The sequence below is a fragment of the Narcine bancroftii genome, chromosome 6 (assembly GCF_036971445.1).
Source record: "Narcine bancroftii isolate sNarBan1 chromosome 6, sNarBan1.hap1, whole genome shotgun sequence".
Taxonomy (NCBI): domain Eukaryota; kingdom Metazoa; phylum Chordata; class Chondrichthyes; order Torpediniformes; family Narcinidae; genus Narcine; species Narcine bancroftii.
In genome coordinates, this window is record NC_091474.1 from 178186807 (window position 1) to 178206135 (window position 19329).

Sequence of the window (19329 nt, forward strand, 5' to 3'; positions counted from 1 at the left end):
CTTTGGGATTGTATGAGTATAATGTTATGCCTTTCAGGATGAAAAATGCACCTAGCATATTTCAGAGAATGATTAATGTGGTAATTCAGGGATTAGAGCACACAGGAGCCTATATTGATGATTTAGTAATCAGTACAGATACATGGGAAGAACACATGCTTGAATTAGAGCAGTTATTTCAGAGACTGGTGGAAGCACATCACACAGTGAATTTGCACAACAGTGAGTTTGGACAAGCCAGTGTAATTATTCTGGGTTATGTGGTAGGACACGGACAGGTGGCACTGGTTGGAGCAAAAGTATTGGCTCTCACTGCGTTCCCTATCCCCAGTAATAGGAAAATACTTCAGAGATTTCTAGGTATGATTGGCTACTATCATAGATTTTGCAAAAACTTTGCAGAAATTGCACTCCCATTAACAAAACTACTTGGAAAGAAAGAAAAAATTATCTGGTCAGATGCATGACAGGAAATGTTTCTGAATTTACAGGCCATTTTATGCCATAACCTGTACTTATGTTCCCTAACATTGAAAAACCATTCTCTTCAGCTGTGGATACCTGTAATGAAGTGTTTGGTGCTGTACTGTTACAGAAGAAGCATGGTGATGGAGTAGAACATCCTATTTTGTACTTCTTTAATAAGTTTAATGACCATCAATAAAATTACTCGACCATTGATAAGCAGTTATTAGTGCTTGTTTTAGCGTTGCAACATTTTGATGTGAATATTTGTACTGCTCAAAAACCGTTAATAATATATACTGATTATAATCCATTAATTTTTTGGTCTAAAATGAAAAATAAGAACAGACAGTTATTGAACTGGAGCTTTCTATTACAAGAGTATGATTTAATTATTATACACATAAAGGGGACGAATAATGTCTTAGCAGATTGTTTGTCAAGATGTTAATCTGGATAGATATGAATCTAATCACATACTTATTTTTTTTTAATGGAATGTTTATTTTGTTTTATTTTTGTAATACTTCCATTAATTGTTAAAAATTTGTTCTTGTGGACCAATTTTTTTTTAGCAGGGGAGATGTTACAGAGTTCTGTGTTGTGTATTGGCCTATGCATTGTGTGGGTTTATGTTAAAAAAGTGACAGTTTGCCTTAGAGAGCCAAGGTAAAGGTGGACTGCTGAGAGAGTGGGAGCCGGACTGAGCATGTGCAGAAAATGAAAACAATTTCTGGACTTGGACGATAAACCACCACTGTGGAGTGGAAGAAGGCGCAGAGCATGAGTCCTGGTCTGGAGGACTGTTTAGAATGTTGAAATCTTTGCTTCGGTTGAGATCGAAGTTTTGTGAGTCTAGTGTGTTTTGTGTCTAAGTTTTTCTGCGGGCTGGTTGGAAATATAACTTAGACTGATTACGTATGTTATATTTAGGCTGGGGAATTTATTAGTTTTACACTGTTATAGAAAATTGTATAGTAACCAGTGGGCATTGTTATAAAAGGGGGGATTTTGAATTAAAGTTTGAAGGTGAATTTTTTGTTAATAAAGTAATTGTTCATCTTTGCCCCTGTGTGATATGCCTTCTTTGTGGTTGCTGGTTTGATCTTGTAACACTTTAAATGCATGTTCTCCAGTATTTGCTTATTTTTTTATTTGTTTATTCTCTGTCTCCACCTCTCTCTGCCAGAAACATATATGTTCTAGTCAAGTCAAATTTATTGTCATCTGATTCCACAAGTACAACTTGACAAAACAGCATTCTCTGGTACTCATAAGGACATAAGAAATAGAAGCAGGAGTCGCCTATCCGGTCCATCGAGCCTGAACCGCCATTCAATAAGATTATGGCTGATCTCATCATTGACTCAACTCCACCTACTGCCTTGTCCCCATATGCCCAAATGGGTTTCTTATGTAAAAATCTATCTAACTGAACCTTAAATATGTTTAATGAAGTAGCCTCAACTGCTTCCCTGGACAGAGAATTCCACAGATTTACTACTCTCTGGCAAAAACAGTTTTTCCTCATCTCCATCATAAATCTCCTCCCCTGAATCTTGAGTCTGTATCCTCTAGTTCTGGTCTCACCAACCAGTGAAATTTTTTTTCCTGCCTCTCTTATCTATCCTTTTCATAATTTTATATGTCTCTCTAATATTTCCTCTCATTCCTCTGAATTTGAGTGAGTATAAACCCAGGTGATTTAGTCTCTCCTCATAGGTCAACCCCCTCATCTCCAGGATCAACTTGATGAACTGCCTGCAAGGTCAGTACAGGTACATGATCCTTTATCCGGAACCCTTGGGGGACAGTGTGTTCCAAATTTTGGATTTTTCTGGATTTCAGAAAGCCCTCCTGAATTGTGCTGTCTATCCACCCCCACCCCCTTCCAGTCACCTGGCAGTCTCTCACAATCACGGTCCTTTGGCCACCCAGCCACCTGCCCCAACTGCTGATCCTTCAGCCGCCCGGACGCCTCCCCGACCGCAGTTCCTCAGCCGCCAAGCTGTCTCCTGCCTGGCCGTCTCCCCCAACCGCCGGTCCCTCGGCCACCGGACGTCTTCCCCCAACTGCCAGTCCCTCAGCAGCATGGACACCTCCCCCAACTGCGGTCCCTCAGCTGCCCAGCCACCTCCCCTGACGGCCGGTCCCTTGGCCGTTGGACATCTTCCCCTGACCACCGGTTCCCCAGCCATCTCCCCCGACCGCTGATCCCCTGTCCACCTTCCCCGACCGCCGGTCCCCACATGCCGGATTTTGGAGCATTCCGGATTTTAGGTGTCCATATAAAGGATTATATACCTGTATATCCTTCCTCAAGAATGGAGACCAGAACTACACATAGTACTGAAGGCGCAGTCTCACCAGTAGCTTGTTTAGTTGCAGCACGTCCTCCCTGCTTTTGAATCCAACTCCTTGAACATTGAAGGCCAACATTAAACTTTTGTACCTGTAACACAACATTTTGCAATTCATGCACAAGCACTCTCAAGTCCTCTGCACAACAGCATGCTGCAGTTTTTCACTATTTATATAATAAACTGCTCTTCTATTTTTCCAACAAAAGTGGATGACCTCACATTTACTAACATTATACTCCATCTGCCAAACTTTGCCCACTCACCTAACTTAACTCTATCCTTCTGCAGCCTCTCCACATCTTCTGTACAATTCGCTTTTCCACTCAATTTAGTATTGTCCGCAAACTTGGCTACACTACCCTATCCCTTGGTCCTGATGGGATTTGTCCACCTTCAGTCCGATTAGTTCATCCATCACTATCTCCTTTGTAACAATTATTTTATTGAGGCCTTCACCTCCCTTCACATCACTAACACCACTCTTTGGCATGCTGGACATGACTTCCACCATGATGACTGACAAAATATCTGTTCAATGTTTGGCCATTTCAATTTCCCATTCTCATCTTCCAAGGCACCTATGTTGACTCGAGACACACTTTTCCAATTTATACCTGTATATATTTAAAATTTTTGCTATTGTTTTTATACTTTGTGCTAATTTACCTTCATAATCCTGCTTCCCTTTCCTTATTTCTCATTTAGTTGTCCTTTGATGCCCTTTAAAGTTTTCCAAATCCTTCAATTTCCCACTAATTTTGGCAACTTTGTACACATTAACTTTTAACTTTATACTTTCCTTTATTTCCTTAGTAAACCAAGGCTGGATCTTCCCTCTCTTACTGCCCTTATTTTTAACAGGAAGATATTTTTTGTTGAGCACTGTGAAAAATCTCTGAAAGTCTTCCACTGTTCCTCAACTGTTCTTCCAACTTGCCTGTGCTCTCAGTCCTCCCTCATCCTATTGTTGTCTACCCTGTTCAAGAATAATGCACTAGTTTTAGATTTATCTATTGCACCTTGCATCTGCATGAGAAATTCAGTCATAATATGATGACTCTTTCCAAGAGGGAACAACACTTGGTGCAAAACACAAAACACAGACACACATCAGTCAAAAAAAAATGCAGGACAAGTATTCATATGCACACAAAAATAAATAAATATTGTTTCATGAATACGAGAGTCTCTGATGGTTAGTGTGAGCAGTTTCTCTGGTCATTCAGCATCCTCACTTCTCGTGGGAAGAAGCTGTTCCTCAGCCTGGTGGTTCTGGCTCTAATACTCCTGTATCTCTTTCCTGATGAGAGCTGCTGAAAGATCCTGTGTGCAGGATGGAAGAGGTCCTCAATGATGCTGTGCACCCTCTTCAGATAGTGATCCCTGTAGATTATGTTGATGTGGGGGGAGGGAGAGGAGACTAATCTCTATTGCTCTTATGATCCAGTGGATTGACCTCGATCCACTTCTCTGCAGCAACTGTATCACACTATGATGCAGACAACCAGGATGCTGTTCATAGAGCTGATAGAGATTGCTGGATACACACTATGTGAGCAATGTAGAGAACACACTCAATTGTCTTCACCACAAAACCTGTCAATATTTTAATTTTTAGCATCAACCTTCTTCTTCCCAGATATCACACCAGCCACCACTCTCCCCCGCCTTTTCAATGCACTCTAGACTCATAGGTGACCATGACGCAATCTTGCTCTCCTCCTTCTGAGCCCCATGCATGTGTGTGAACCACTATGCTCTTTCTGCTCCCTGTTCTAGACCACGCATGATGCATCACCAGCAGCGATCAACCGTACTTAAGCCTCCCGTAAGTATGCAGCCACAACAGACACCACTCCCCCCTCCCATAGCGAGGAGGTGACTGTTTGCATCTGTCCCCCCACATAGTGGTCTGGCAGGTTGATATTCTGACCTGATTTAGCCCAGTACTGCAACACAGGTGATGGTTGATCAGACTGACAGGGGTCCTGCATATTCCTCGGTATTGGCAATGACTTGACTTGACTTGACTTGACCTCGACATATGCTAGCTTCAAATGGTCAATAGAGGCAGCATCAGCCTTCCTCATCTGCTGGATCACAAAATATTTAGGCTGACATTGAATGACCTTGTAAGGGCCTCTGTAAACTTGCAGGAGTGGCCGGCAAATAGCATTACGTCAAACGAAAATATGTGTGCAGTGTTGTAAATCAGCCAGCATATAAACTGCAGTGGTCACATGTCACGTTAGCATTGGTCTAAGCAATTTCATGCTCTGATGTAGCCAGTTGACATATTTGATCTGGTTATGCACCCTAGTTACAGATGCTGGTTCAACAAATTTGCCAGTCAGATTCAGTATGGTGCCTTATACCAGTTCCACAGCTCAACACCCAAGATCCATGGTAAACTGAAAGTTGGAATCCAATAGTCCACAAAACCCAAGTGACTGTTTCTGCGGCATGTAGGTGACAGGAATAGCTTCCTGCTATTTGGTAGGTTCATCCTCACACATCTTGATGGTGAGAGTCAGGTGGATGTGATCAAAATGAGAATCTGGAAAAGGAAAATTATCAAGTCTGGATTTTGTTCATCTGGAGATTTTAAAATGATGACATGGCAAGCAGGTCTGTGCTCACAATCTAACATACTGCTGACCGGGGGCATCAGTGAGTAAGCTACATTGCAGAGGTTGTGTCCATAATGAGGTTGGCATGTCTTTCTAATTCATCGATAATGGAAACCTATCAGGTGTCCTTGAACCCGAGGAGGCAAATAGTATATGAATTTCTGCTTCCATACTTTTCCTTCGATAGCCTCTTCTCCAGCCAGCCAGCGCCATCTCCTCAGCATCTGTGATGGCCTCCTCTCGCCGAGACTGTCGTCACCTAGCAGTTCTGCAATGTAAGATTCCTGAGACAGCTGTGTTTGCTCCAAAATAGCTGCCATAAGGATGTCGTTTGGATTAACTAGCACATCTTCTACTTCACAAGCAATCTGCTCTGGAAAGCACACTGCAGGGGAACTGAACTATCTCCTCTGATATTACATTTAGTGAGGAGGAACATGCGTTGAGGTCAAAAACCATGACACCATATTGTTTGTAAAAAGGGCGCTGACTTCAAGCTTAATCTCCCCATTTGCTCCTGTGATGTTTTATCATCAGGCAATTCCATCCTTACCCAGAAGGTGCTGTGAACCAATCGGGTCACCACTTGCAGCGACTGCTGGATATATGCCAAGCAAACAATGGAGAGGAAACACTTGATTGTCTTCAGCTCAAAACCTGTGTCAACTTTTTATTTTTCAGCATCAATCTTCTTCCCAGAAATATTCCCAGCCACCTCCCAACCTTCCCATTTGCCCAAGACCCACAAGTGACCATAATGCAGCTTTTTTCTCCTCTTTTCAAGCCTGTGAAAAACTATGCACACAGGCCTGAGGTGCACCAGTGTTCACCATGACTTTGCTTGAGATTCTGCTACTGACCAGGATAGACTGTGGTCTTTCCATTAGGAAGTCCAGAATCCACTTACAGAGAAGGGTGTTGAGTCCCAGAGAGGACTCTCTCCATCAGCTTTGAGGAACGATTGTATTAAATACTGTGCTGAAGTCAATGAACAACAGCCTGGCATATGAAGTGTTATTTACTTTGTGGGTCAGGATGGAGTAAAGGGACCAGGCTGTACCTATGGAGGTGTGACAGAACATCATTAAATGCTGTACCATCTTGCCACCTTAACCTTGGTGAACAACCTCTGATGTGGGACTCAATTGAAAGTCTTCTAAAAATACAATGCACCATATTCATAAGGACCTCTTTATTTATTCCACTTGTTATATCCTCAATAGACTCCAGCTGGTTCATCAAACATAATTTTCCTTTCTTGCCTCCACGCTGACTCACCTCAATCTATTATGCTTTGCAATATATTCTGAGGTTCTATCCTTCATTGTAGATTTGAATTCTGAATGCAAATGCATCCAGTGTCCCCAGATAACAGTCTCTTCCAAGGAAATGGCTCCTCTTGTACAGCAAAATCTCAGTGCTCATTGAAATATCAGCTGAGGTCTGAATGCTTGAGTTTCTGGACTGGAATTCATGCTCATAAGTATCTGACTCAGGAAGAATGAACCTTGTCTTTACTTAAACTGTATTAAACTCAGTGTTTTTGGATCCAGTATATCCCAGATGAACCTTCAATTCAGCAGAGGAGTAATCTTAAAATACCTAGAGATAGTTTTGCCAATGTAATAGTGAACGGCCTTTCCTAATGCAACTGTATTTCAACTGCTCTATAATTAATCCACACATAGGGTCACGGAGGGTAACTTTTCTCAGTTACATTTGCAAAGAGCTACGTAAGTTTTGATTTATACTAAGCTGGTCACTTGCAAAAGGAAACTTGAGTCTTTTTAGTGATCATAGGCATCATGCCAACTTTCCAGCAAGTTGCTTCAGAGAAAGATTGTGTTCCTGGAGCCATAAGTCTGGCATTCATGAAAATTTTTTTCCTCAAATCTGATTATTAAGTATACAGCAAACCCTCAACTGAAAAAGATATTGCTGGGAAGTATACGGCACTATAATTTTTAAAGGCACCTGGGATCTAGGGTGAGTTGATAAATTAGATCCAAATTTGGCTGAATCATAGAAGATAGAGGGTCGTATAACCACATAATAATCATATAACAATTACAGCACAAACACAGGCCATTTGGCCCTTCTAGTCCATGTTGAACACATACTCCCACCTAGTCCCATTGACCTGAACCTGACCCATAACCTTCCATACCTCTCTCGTCCGTATACCTATTCAAGATTTCCTTAAATATTAAAATCTAGCCCGCATCTGCCACTTCGGCCAGAAGCTCTTTCCAGACTACCACCACCCTCAGAGTGAAGAAATTCTACTTCATATTTCCCCTAAATTTTTCCCCTTCAATCTCAATCCATGTCCTCTTGTTTGAATCTCCCTGACTTTCAATGGAAAAAACCTGTCCACATTGACTCTATCTGTCCCCCTTATAATTTTAAATAGCTCTATTAAATCACCCCTCAATCTTCTATGCTCCAGGAAATAAAGTCCCAGCCTTCTGAACCTTTCCCGGTAATTCAAACCCTGAAACCCAGGCAACATTCTTATAAATCTCCTCTGCACTCTCTCTATTTTGTTATATCCTTCTTATGATTCGGTGACCAAAACTGCACACAATATTCCAAATTTGGCCTACAATTGGAGGTCTATGACCAGTGGTGTTCTGCACAGATCAGCATTGAGGCCTCTGTTCTTTGGAATTCAGAGTATATTAAAGATTTGGATGAAAATACAGATGGTCTATAAGTTTGCACCAGAATTTGTGGTATTGATGGTCAAGAGAGTTGTCAAACTATACAGCAGGATCATTGGAAATTTGGGCAGGGAAATGGCAGATGGTGTTTAATCTGGACAAGTGTGAGGTGATGCAGTGTGGGTGGCCAATTGCAAGAGGAAAGTATACAGGAAATGTTTGGACTTTTAGGACCATTAAGGTACACCAAAACTTTGAAGTGAAAGTCCATAGTTCCCTGAAAGTAGAAAGGGTAGTAAATAAAGGATAAATCATGCTTTCCATTTTCATTCAGGGAACTATAAATGTTGTATAAAAATTTGATTAGGCCACATGTGAAGTATTGTATGAAGTTCTGGTCACTACTGTTATGAGCCCAAACGACCCCAAAACCCATTTGCAATAGATATTCACCACAATGAATGGTTACTTAAACAAGAGTTGTTTTTAATGATCTTTAAACATGAAAACAGAATCAAATTTTAACTTATCTCTATTAATTTAACCAACCCAAATTAATCCCCTTCTAATTATAAGCACATGTTTATGTAATATGTGTTTAAACTTAAGAAAAGTTATTTGGTTCACAGTTCAATCTCACTTCTCATTCTTCATTGTTCTCTGGTTGCAGGCAATTCTTATACTGTGCACAGAATTTAACATGTATAAAGTTCACCAGGCTTTGGTGCTTGAAAGGTAAATGTTTACCACTCAGGAAGGTTCTTTAAGGGGTTACAGAGAGAGATTTGTTGTTCCAGGATTTCCACAACTGAGGTACCACCATTAGTAACCTCAATGTCTTGCTGATGAAACTTGCCCCATCAGGGTTCTCCAGATGATAACCTCTTTCTTTCAGGTCATCACAGAGTTCCTTTCTGTTCCACTTATTCCAAGAGAAACATTAGACAGATAGCACTTCCAGCCATCTGCCACTCTGGAGCTTCTGTTTCAGTTCCAACAAGCTTCCCCTGCTTGTATCAGCTGTGACTGTTTTCTCCCTCTCTCTCTCTCTCTCTCTCTCTTGCTCTCTCTCTCTCACTCGCTCTCTCTCTCTCTCTCTCTCTCTCTCTCACTCTCACTCTCACTCTCACTCTCACTCTCACTCTCTCACTCTCACTCTCTCACTCTCTCTCTCTCTCTCTCTCTTTCTCTCCCTCTCTTTCTCTCTCTCTCTCTCTTTCCAAAACCCTTTACCCTTTCCTTCTCTAGCAAACAATAGGTTAATTTTCTGCTTCCATGTGTTGTTTTTATGTAAACAAGAACCCAGGAATGACCTTTGAGTGAGCACTTTGCAGAAAGTTCAGAAGTCTTGTAAAAATGTTGAACACAGATGGCCTGGCTCCAGTCCATTCATTTGATGACATCATTTCAATTAGCACCTACTTGTGAAATGTGTATAGCATTCTCCATATTTTCTGTAAAGTCACTGAATATGAATTCTTCAATATTTCAAATAAGATCTGTTTGAAAATGTGTGTGGATGGATGTAACCTACTCTAATTTTACCAATTTATCTGCCAAGTACATTTACAAATATTACATCACACTACCCTCAGGAAGGACATGGAGCTTTTGAAGAGAATACAGGAGACATTCACTAGGATGTTGCCTAGAGGCAGTAAAAACAGTTTGTTTAAGAATATGGAACATAGATCATTACAACATAGTAGAGGCCATTCAGCCCCCAATGATGTGTCCACCTATATAAACCTACTCAACAATTTAAACCTTCCCTTCCTCACATCCATAATCCTTTATTTTTCTCTGGGGTATCTGAATCTGACTTTCAACCTGATAGAAATTGATAAACAATGTGATAAATAACAGGTTAATTCAAAGACTCATTTAGGACTCTTATTTTGAATTATTTTATATATTGCAAAATTAGTTTGTTTACATTTCTCTCTTTTGTATACATATCTTCCTTCTTGAGTAAAATTTACAGTTACTGATAAGCAGAAATTTTGCCCAGCCAGCAAGAAAGAGAATATCAGGGTTGTATGTGATGTAATACAAGTCATACTTCAAAACTTGTAGGTTAATTGAGGCATATCAGCGATACAGGCTCGGCAGGAAGGGCCTGTTACCATGCTGAGTGTCTAAATTTAAATTTAATTGAATTTAAATACATTTGAACTTTGAATTTTAAAAGTAGGAGAGGCATAGATAAGGCTAGATTTTCAGAGTAATTTATCCCAAGATGAAACTAGCCTTAGGGTGAGAGGAGAAACTTTAAGGGAAATTTGTAGGGCAAGTTAGGCGGGATGGGTGATGGAAGCAGACGTAATAGTAACATTTAAGAGGCACTTAGACAAATATGAACAGGCAAAGAATGGAGGAAAGAAAAAACAATCAGGAACTCAAACATCATCAAAGGGAGAAAAAGAATGGTCAAAGTTTCAAGCCAGGACCCTTTGGGATGTGGATCATGTGGAGTCAGGTGGGTTTAACTTAAAATTCCATCATAGTTAGTACAGACAGAGTGGGCTGAAGGCCATTTTCTATGTTCTACAAGGGGCAAATTGTTTTGTGGTTTGGAGCTATCCTCACAAATCTACTCACACCTCTAATAAGGAAATGTTACGATTTAGCTCAAAGCAAGAAATTGAATCAAATTAACATTTCTATCTCAAGTACTTAGCTGCTTCTGAAAGGACCAGATAGATAAAAGGACTGTTTTAGTACAAACCAACAAACTATGCTGCACATCACATCTAATATTGACCATCTAATGCCTCATTCCCCAATGGTAAATAAATAATGATAATGGTAATGAGTCCATAGTCAACGTACATATGAGAGAAACTTGGCTAATCTGGTCACATAAATACTGAGGCTACTTAAACAGAAGAGAGGTTGAGTTTCATTGCAGAAAATGGCTTCTCTCCTGACATCCCAATATTTTTTTGCCACCAACAAGACACATAAATGTAATAGTGTAATGTCCACTGACCTGGATAAGTGCAGCTCGAACAACACGTAAGAATGTCAGCAAATCCAAGACAAGCCAACCTGTTTGACTGGTAATCTATCCATCACCTTGTCTATTCATTCCCCTCATCACCAGCACACTGAGCTGCAGTTTCACCCATCTATATAATGTGCTGCATTTATTCTCCCGGGTACTTTGACAGCAATTCTGGTCACATTATGTCACATAATCTGCATTGCCAAGAATAATGAGTCACAGAAAAATGGAAACACTGCCATCTACCCATTATTTCCTCCTCATCTGGTTCCATCTACTGATTACCAAACTCTCACTCTACATTCCTTGCTCATCTGATCTACCCCATCAACACCTCCATACTTGTTTCCACCTATCACTTACCAGCCTCTGTCTCAACTCTCTTCATACTGGTCATCTTTCCTCTTCTCTCTTAATCCAGATGCAGGGTCTTAACATTGACAGATCTCTTGCTTATACAGATGCTTATTTACCTGTTCCTCCTACTTCAAGACACCCATTGACCTGATTTAGAAATTAATTATATTTCCTCCATTATTGCTGGGTTTTATCAAACAGGTCCTTATCCAATGTCATGATCCAATTCTCTCTACTCTCCAGGCTTATGGCAGGAGTCAGGAACTCCCACACAATCTTGTGGGTTCTTTGAAGTTGTGGCTTGGTTTGGTGATACTTTAGGATGATTGAGCTGAGCAATGCTCACAGTGGTGCTATAAACTGGCTAAGTTTCCCCCTGTTGTAGGTCTCCTATGGGACCATTCTGCCCCAACACCTCCAACTTAGCTCCACCACACAATCTCATTGGTAATGGCCACAATACGCATCACTCCAGCATGAGATTCAATATACTATTACAAAACGCTAAATGCTTTTTCAATAATAATTAATTTATTATAGTCAAGGCCTTGTTGTCAAGACCTGCATTTATTGTTTATCTTTAATTATCCTTGAAAAACATGTTGGTGGCCTGCCTTTTAAATGGAAATTCTCTTGAGAAAGGAATACTTTCTCAAGGGTATCTTCTCATTCATATAATCTTTGTGTTATATGAAAAGTTCCTGTGTTGTAAAGAATAATAAACGAACAACAAATTTAAATACTTCTAGAAAACTTTCTTTTTCCCTAATTAAATCAAGCCAAATGCAAATTATTAAGGAAAATAAAAGTTTAAATGGGGCGGGGTGGTGGGGGTGACTCCACAATTAGTAATGCTGTGAAGCTGGAAGTGAGAGTGAAAATGTAAAAAAATCTTCAATTTGTTGTTTTCATGGAAATGTCTACAGTAAGTATTCACATCATCTACCTTGTTTTGAATATGGTTGTTATGGGAACATGACTTGCTTTGGACGCAAATTTTTCATGGAAGTTAAAGGAAATATCACTTCTGAAGTTTGAGAGGGATTCATCAGAAAAAAAGGTGCAAGCCTTTCAGTCTGAGTCCAGAGCTGAAAGTAATTTTGAAATGGAATAATTATGATTCAATGTTTTCCTACAGTCAAATTAGATTCCAAAACTCTGGAAACAAAAATTAAGTTAGTAGAAGTTTTGATTTTGGACATATAGGATTCTGGGTTCAAAGGGAATGACTAAATTTTAAAGGTCTCTCAACGGCTCCAAAACAAGCTCATTTATTGAGCATTAATGAATTCATGATTTCTATGGCATTCACTTCTAGCACCTAATGTAAATGTTAACAGAAAATTATATCTATCTTACATTCTGTCTTGGCTATGTGCTCTTTCATGTTCTTTCATCTTTGATGAATGATGCTAAAAATACAGGCATGTGGGAACACCAGATAAATATTCAAGGAGATAATAAAACAATGTATAATTACCAGTTTATTTTATCCACCTGACCCAAAATAAAACAAAAAATGCATTTTGTTGGATGACTCGTACAAACTGGACCAGATTACATTGGTCCAGACCAGACCTGCTTGTATCTGCAACCCTTTTATACCAACAATGATCTTGTCTGGATTTATAGCACCAATGAAACCTAAGGCAGCTCTGCCACGGCCAGCCTGCAAAAAAGTAATGATCCTGGAGCACCAATGGCCTACAGATCAACTTAATATCCTTTTTAAATGCTTGAGCTGCTGTACCTAATTTACCCCAATTCTAAAATTTTTCAATCATCAGAAAATGTCTAAAAAACTGATAGACAGTAATACTAAAAATATGTTAAATATTAATCATTATTTATAAACATATTTAAATGACATAAAATAACTATTGTAATATTAATTACAGGGTAATTACAGTGAAGAAACCATTTCTTTTTTTCTAAGTTGGACCCCATTCAAGTGAATGGGTCACAGCTAAATACTTTCACAACTATCTCATGCCAAATTTTAGTAAAATATGAATTATTATGAGAAGCCAATATAATCTTTGCTGAATTGTAATTTAATCCTTGTTATGAAATTCTAGATTCAAGAGATGGTGCAAGTGAAATTATGAACATTTTGTCTTTGTCACAGATTTAAGATGCAATGCATTATAATTATCAATCTTGTCAAAGCCTAGATCAAGATTACAAAATTGACCACATAATATTATTTAATATAATGAGCCTTGTCAGTAGGCTGTGTGGATGAATATTCATTGCCAGACTTTGCCAAAAGAATGGATGAGAAAGTACCTACTTTATGATCAAATCATTTATCTGAAATAAATAGAGCATTTTTACAAGAATGAATTGTGGAGACTCTTTTAAAAACTAGATGTTGTATTTTATTTTGTGAAAATTCAGATTTTGGTCTTCAGTGGCAAGAAGCTATTGGCGCCCAACCAGTCTCATCTCACACACATTTTCCTAGGAAATGAATGTGTGGAAATGTGAACAGGATATGAAGTAAATAGGATACAAATGAAATCTACAGTTTACTATAAAGGAGAGAGACAAAACATTTATTCTGGAAATGTGAGAAACATGACTGCAAAGGTTAATTATATTGAAGATGATAATATGTCAAATTGGAAGATAAATATCTGTTCCTTCATCTTACCTTGAGCTTTATTGGAACTGTGCAGGAGTTCAAAGTCAGAAGTTCACAAAGGAAGTGAGAAAGAAATTAATACAACAGACAGTTGGAAGTTTAGGGTTACTACTGCAGATTGAACAGCAATGTTCTGAAAAGGATAACCCAACCTGCTTATCTAATATAGAGAAGATGCAAAGTATTAAACTAAATTAGAAGTACAAGTCCATTGCTGCTTTACCAGGAAGAGGAACTTAAAGCCTTAGAAGACAGGAAGGGAAGAATATTGTATATTGGATCAGAAAAGCATCAGAATTCTTCTGCAACAAGCAACATTGTGTTTTCTGGGCTTGATGAATAAGGAAGATGAAATTGGTCCATTATTGTAATTGAACATGCATTTGAATGGGAATCAATTTAATGAAGGCAGAATCTAGGAGTACTTTGTGTTGTCATTTGTTCTCTTCATCATAGACACTTACTAATCTTTTGGATATTTAAAACATCTCCAGTTTTGGGTAGGCACTTCCATGTGCAATCTATAAATGAATGCTATATAGTTTTCTTCTAAAAGCAGAGTTCATAGAAAGATAACTTTTTGATGAATCTGTACTAATGTCAGAAGCAGGATTGTTTATAATCCAAGCAAATAATCCATTGAATTTAACAGAAGCCTAATGCGAAAGAAAGAAGAAACTGAAAATTTAAACAGGTTCTCTTTCCAGCATTACATGAATAATTTGCACACATTGGTTTCAAAATGTCGATTGAAATAAATATTGCAAAGGGAAAAAAATACTTTAACTACATGGAGACTCATTTGCAATATTTCTCTAATTAAATTATTAAATTTGAATAATCTAATTTTTTTTTCATTTTAGAATTGTCAGAATAATACAACTGGAGACCACTGTGAAAAATGTATTGATGGATATATTGGTGATGATGTTGAAGGTCATTATAAATCTTGTCAGCCTTGCCCTTGTCCTCGAAGTGTACCTTCATACAAGTAAGTTGGATACATCTGATCTTTTACTCCAAATTTCCTTCTGATGGACGCACAAAAAAGTGGTAATATTTATATTGCAACTCAAAGCCATGTACCAAAAAATAATCAAATGAAATTTCATCTTCAATGTATTATTGAAAAGGTTTGATTGTAGAATTTCCTATTACCAAAACTCATGCTTATTGATTTAAGGTAAATACATGGATCCTGCACAAAACTATCAAACAATAGAATTTTGCATCAATTAATTGGTCAATGATGAACTTCAATTGTAAATTTAATTTTATTTGATGGATATTATCTCATCAAACCTAGAAATATAATATAATTTCACCATGAAATATTAATTTTGAATGAAAGTAAGAATGCATCCTAAAATATAAGGCACTTCAGTCATTTGCAATAAATCTCTCGTCTATATTTTGAATCTTCAGTGTTCCCTGTTTTTAATCAGTTTCAAATCAAATGGCAGTTTATATTATAAACTCTTTGTTTGTAAATCAAAAATCAAATGCTTGAAAATTATTAGAGTGATTATATGTTTCTGATATATAATAAACTTTGAGATCTAATCTGAGATCTGAGCAGAATACAGAGGAACATGAAAATCTACAGATGCTGTGATTATAGTAAAAACTCAGAAATGCTGGAGGAACTCACCAGGTCTTACAGTTCATAGGAGTTAAAGATAAATAATTGATGTTTCGGGCCTAAACCCATCTTCATGGTATAAGTAAATAGCAGGCAGGGGCCTGAATTAAAAGGCCTGGGTTAAGGAAAGAAAGAGCAAGGGGAGTACCTCAAACCAACAGACAAAGAGTGATAATTGGACATAGATAGGAGGACAGGAGAGGAGAAAGATGAGAATTGATTGGAGGAGGGAAATGATTCTATGAACACAGACCTGAATGAAAGGGGACAGTGGGAAAGGCCAAGAGAGAGAGAAGGAGAGAAAGCAAAGGAATAGTTGACTTTTTGAAGATGTTTGCTTATATCTTACATCATATTTTATATAGAGTTAATGTCCTTTGTTCCTCATGAACATATAAGAGCAGAAAATTAATATGATGATGTAAAGCCTGGTCTGGACAATGCAAAATATGCCAGAAATTGTAAGAACAAAAATCACATTTTTTTATTTGTTTCTTATTCTTCAGTTTTGCAATTTCCTGTATGATTAAAGCTGATAAATTGCGTTGTGTTTGTAAGGAAAATTATGCTGGATCCAGATGTGAAAGGTCAGTATTTTTTCCTTGGTTGTTTATATTAAATTGTGCACGACAGTGTACCTGACTTTTTAAACCTGATTTCCCAAATTCATGTCGAATTGCCATGGAACTATTGTATTAGAGGTGCTGCTTTTGAAATGCAGTTCCAATCACATCTTAAAAAATGTTTTATATTTGTACTATAGAACTGTTCATCAGTACTGTTGGCGTGTTTTCAGAACTACACATCACCCTCTTCTCAATTCATCTCATAGTATCTACATGTCTTGATTATTTCTTTCTCCCTCAAGCACTGAGGGGGATTATTCAATAAAATGGTTGGATATTTGTGATTTTGACTTATAGTGACCATTATCATCAGTAACCATGGGAGGTGCACACTTGTTCCTACACACGCCCTCCAATCTCATCTGCTGTATTTGGTGCTCTAAATGTGGCCTCCTCTACATTGGTGAGATTAAGCATGGACTAGAGAGCATCTGATTCTGTCCACAATGGCCATCCCAACCTTATGGCATGACATTTCAACATCCCCAAATAGTTTCCATTATCGCCTTCCTGACATCAGATACCAATGTGTGAATCCTTTGCATCCCTTCCAACCACACACTTCACTTTCATCCTTTCCTCCACCCCACCCCCATCCCCACCCCCTTCTGCCTCCATCAGTTTATTTCCCATGTTTGCTTCCATCTGTCATCCACTTATCTCCCTATTAAACCCTTCCCTCTGCCCCACCTGGCTTCATCTCCCCATTGTCCCTTACTTTTCCTCAGTCCACCTTTCACTTACTGCCCCCTGTCTCACCCCTTGTCCTCTTCTCTAGCTATTGGCTCTCAGTCCTGATGCAGGGTTCCTCCGCAAATTATTGCAAATGCTGCTCCCACTAAGATCCCACAATTCCTCTAGCAGTTTGTTCTTTTTCATCATTTAGTGGGATATGCTTCAAAGAGGCAATGAACTTAACAAAAATGACATTCTCCCATATATGAAAGGATGCATCTGCATCAACACAAAAAAAAATTGCTTGTGGTTGTGTTTTATATTCTAGATGTGCACCTGGTTACTATGGAACACCTTTATCATCCCAAAACATTTGCAAAAAATGTAACTGTAATGGTAACTCAGATCCTAACCTAATATTTGATGATTGCAATGAAATAACTGGACATTGCCGAAACTGTCTGCAAAATACAACAGGAATCCATTGTGAGCATTGTGCCCCAGGTTACTATGGAGATGCCATCAATGCCAAAAATTGCACAGGTATGTTTGTGTAGTTGCATAATTGTGCATTATTTTTTTCTGACTTTCAATAAGTGATTTAATTAATAGTAAATGTTATTTAAGCTATTTAGTTCCAGGAAAATACCGTACAGTCAATTATCCAATGTTACATATATGTATGAGCCGAATACTTTGGAAATTAAACTGTGGCTTTCTAAGATGATGACCAATGTTATAACCATTTTAAGGAAATAGTGCATGGTGTTATTTCTCATATTTCTTATAATAATTTCCTGGAAGAAAGAGGTATGAGCTACAACCTATAAATCATGTTGAATATCATCAATATAATGAGAACGGCATGGTTGGAGTACACCACAACCATAAGTGCAGTCATTCATCTGGTGGACCTAACTATCAGCAGTATATTCTTATGGAAGGCTACAAGGGTGTCTCAGATATGTATTGGTTCATGTAATACCTCAGAGAATAAAGCAGTCCATCTCAACATACACCAAAACTTAGACAATTTTCAGAAGTGAGCAATTAAATGGCAAATAACACAATTAACAGATATCGATCATCTTAAACAAGTGAGAGTCCAATAATTTACTCTTGATAATTAATGAAATTACCAACTTAAATGTAAGTATCATAAAGTGCAGAGGGATAGTCATGATTCACAGAAGCTTCATTGGACCAGAGATATGAATCCAGAAGCAGCTCAGAGGCTGAATTCCCTGAGTAGAGTGACTTACCTTCAAAAAGATCCATATCTTACTCCATTCAGAACCCACAGGCCAGGAACACAGTGATTTATCCTCTACTTGCCTGGATGACGGCATTTCCAGCCATTTTCAAAAAAAGTGTTCACAGTTTTCAAATTGTGCCAATGTGTTTGGAAATGAATTGTACCGGTTTTCACTGAAATATTGGTACAAATATATTTCCTGGATTGTTGTGTCACTTCCAGTATATGCCAACCTCAATTCTCTGCTGTTCATTTACAATGATCTTTGCATATGGAGAAAGTACACAAGAGTTTCCTATGTATTCGTTCATTGGCATAATTCATCGAAAGCAGTTAAGAGTAAACCTTTACATGGAAACACTGCTAATCTCAGAGCAGACCTTGGTTCGTTACTTCTTTTTCCTTGATATTTTCTCCTCCAATCCCACCATCACCACACGAACCCTGTCACGTACTCCCACTACATTATCCAAACATGAAAAGATGGACTGTAATAGTAGAATGGCCTTTATCATCAAAAGCTGAAATATTACTGATGCTGAAATAAAAACAGAAAATGCTGGAATTGCTCAACTGGTCCAGCATCATTTGTGGAGAGAGCAATAGAGTTGATGTTTCAGTTTAATAATTCATCATCAGAACTGGGAGAGGTTAAAAATATAACCAATTTTAAGATGCAGAGAAAGAGGGACTTTCTGATCTATAGTCCTCGATAGGGGTGTATAGTTGGCGTAGCGGTTAGCACAATGCCTTAACAGCACCAGCAATCGGGACTGGGGCTCGAAACTCAGGCTCTTTGTAAGGAATTTATACATTCTCCCCTTGTCTGTGGGTGTTTTCCCCAGGGGCTCCAGCTTGCTCCCAACATTCAAAAGGTATCGGGGGAATAGGTTAATTGGGTGTAAATTGGGCGGTACAGACTCGTGCGCCGCAATGGCCTGTATCTCTAAATTTAAATGTAATATAATTTAAATAGAAAACATCAACTCTGTTACTCTC

At 38.5% G+C, this 19329-nt stretch overlaps 1 protein-coding gene across 1 annotated transcript in view; it reads left to right on the forward strand.

Annotated features, from left to right (window-relative positions):
* Positions 1–19329, forward strand: part of lama4 (laminin, alpha 4) — a 157684-nt gene that overhangs the window by 44756 nt on the left and 93599 nt on the right. The window contains exons 3-5 of the mRNA XM_069886827.1: positions 14996–15123; positions 16281–16361; positions 17404–17618. Of these exons, the coding sequence (XP_069742928.1) occupies positions 14996–15123; positions 16281–16361; positions 17404–17618 (424 nt within the window). The remainder of the gene's footprint in view (positions 1–14995; positions 15124–16280; positions 16362–17403; positions 17619–19329) is intronic.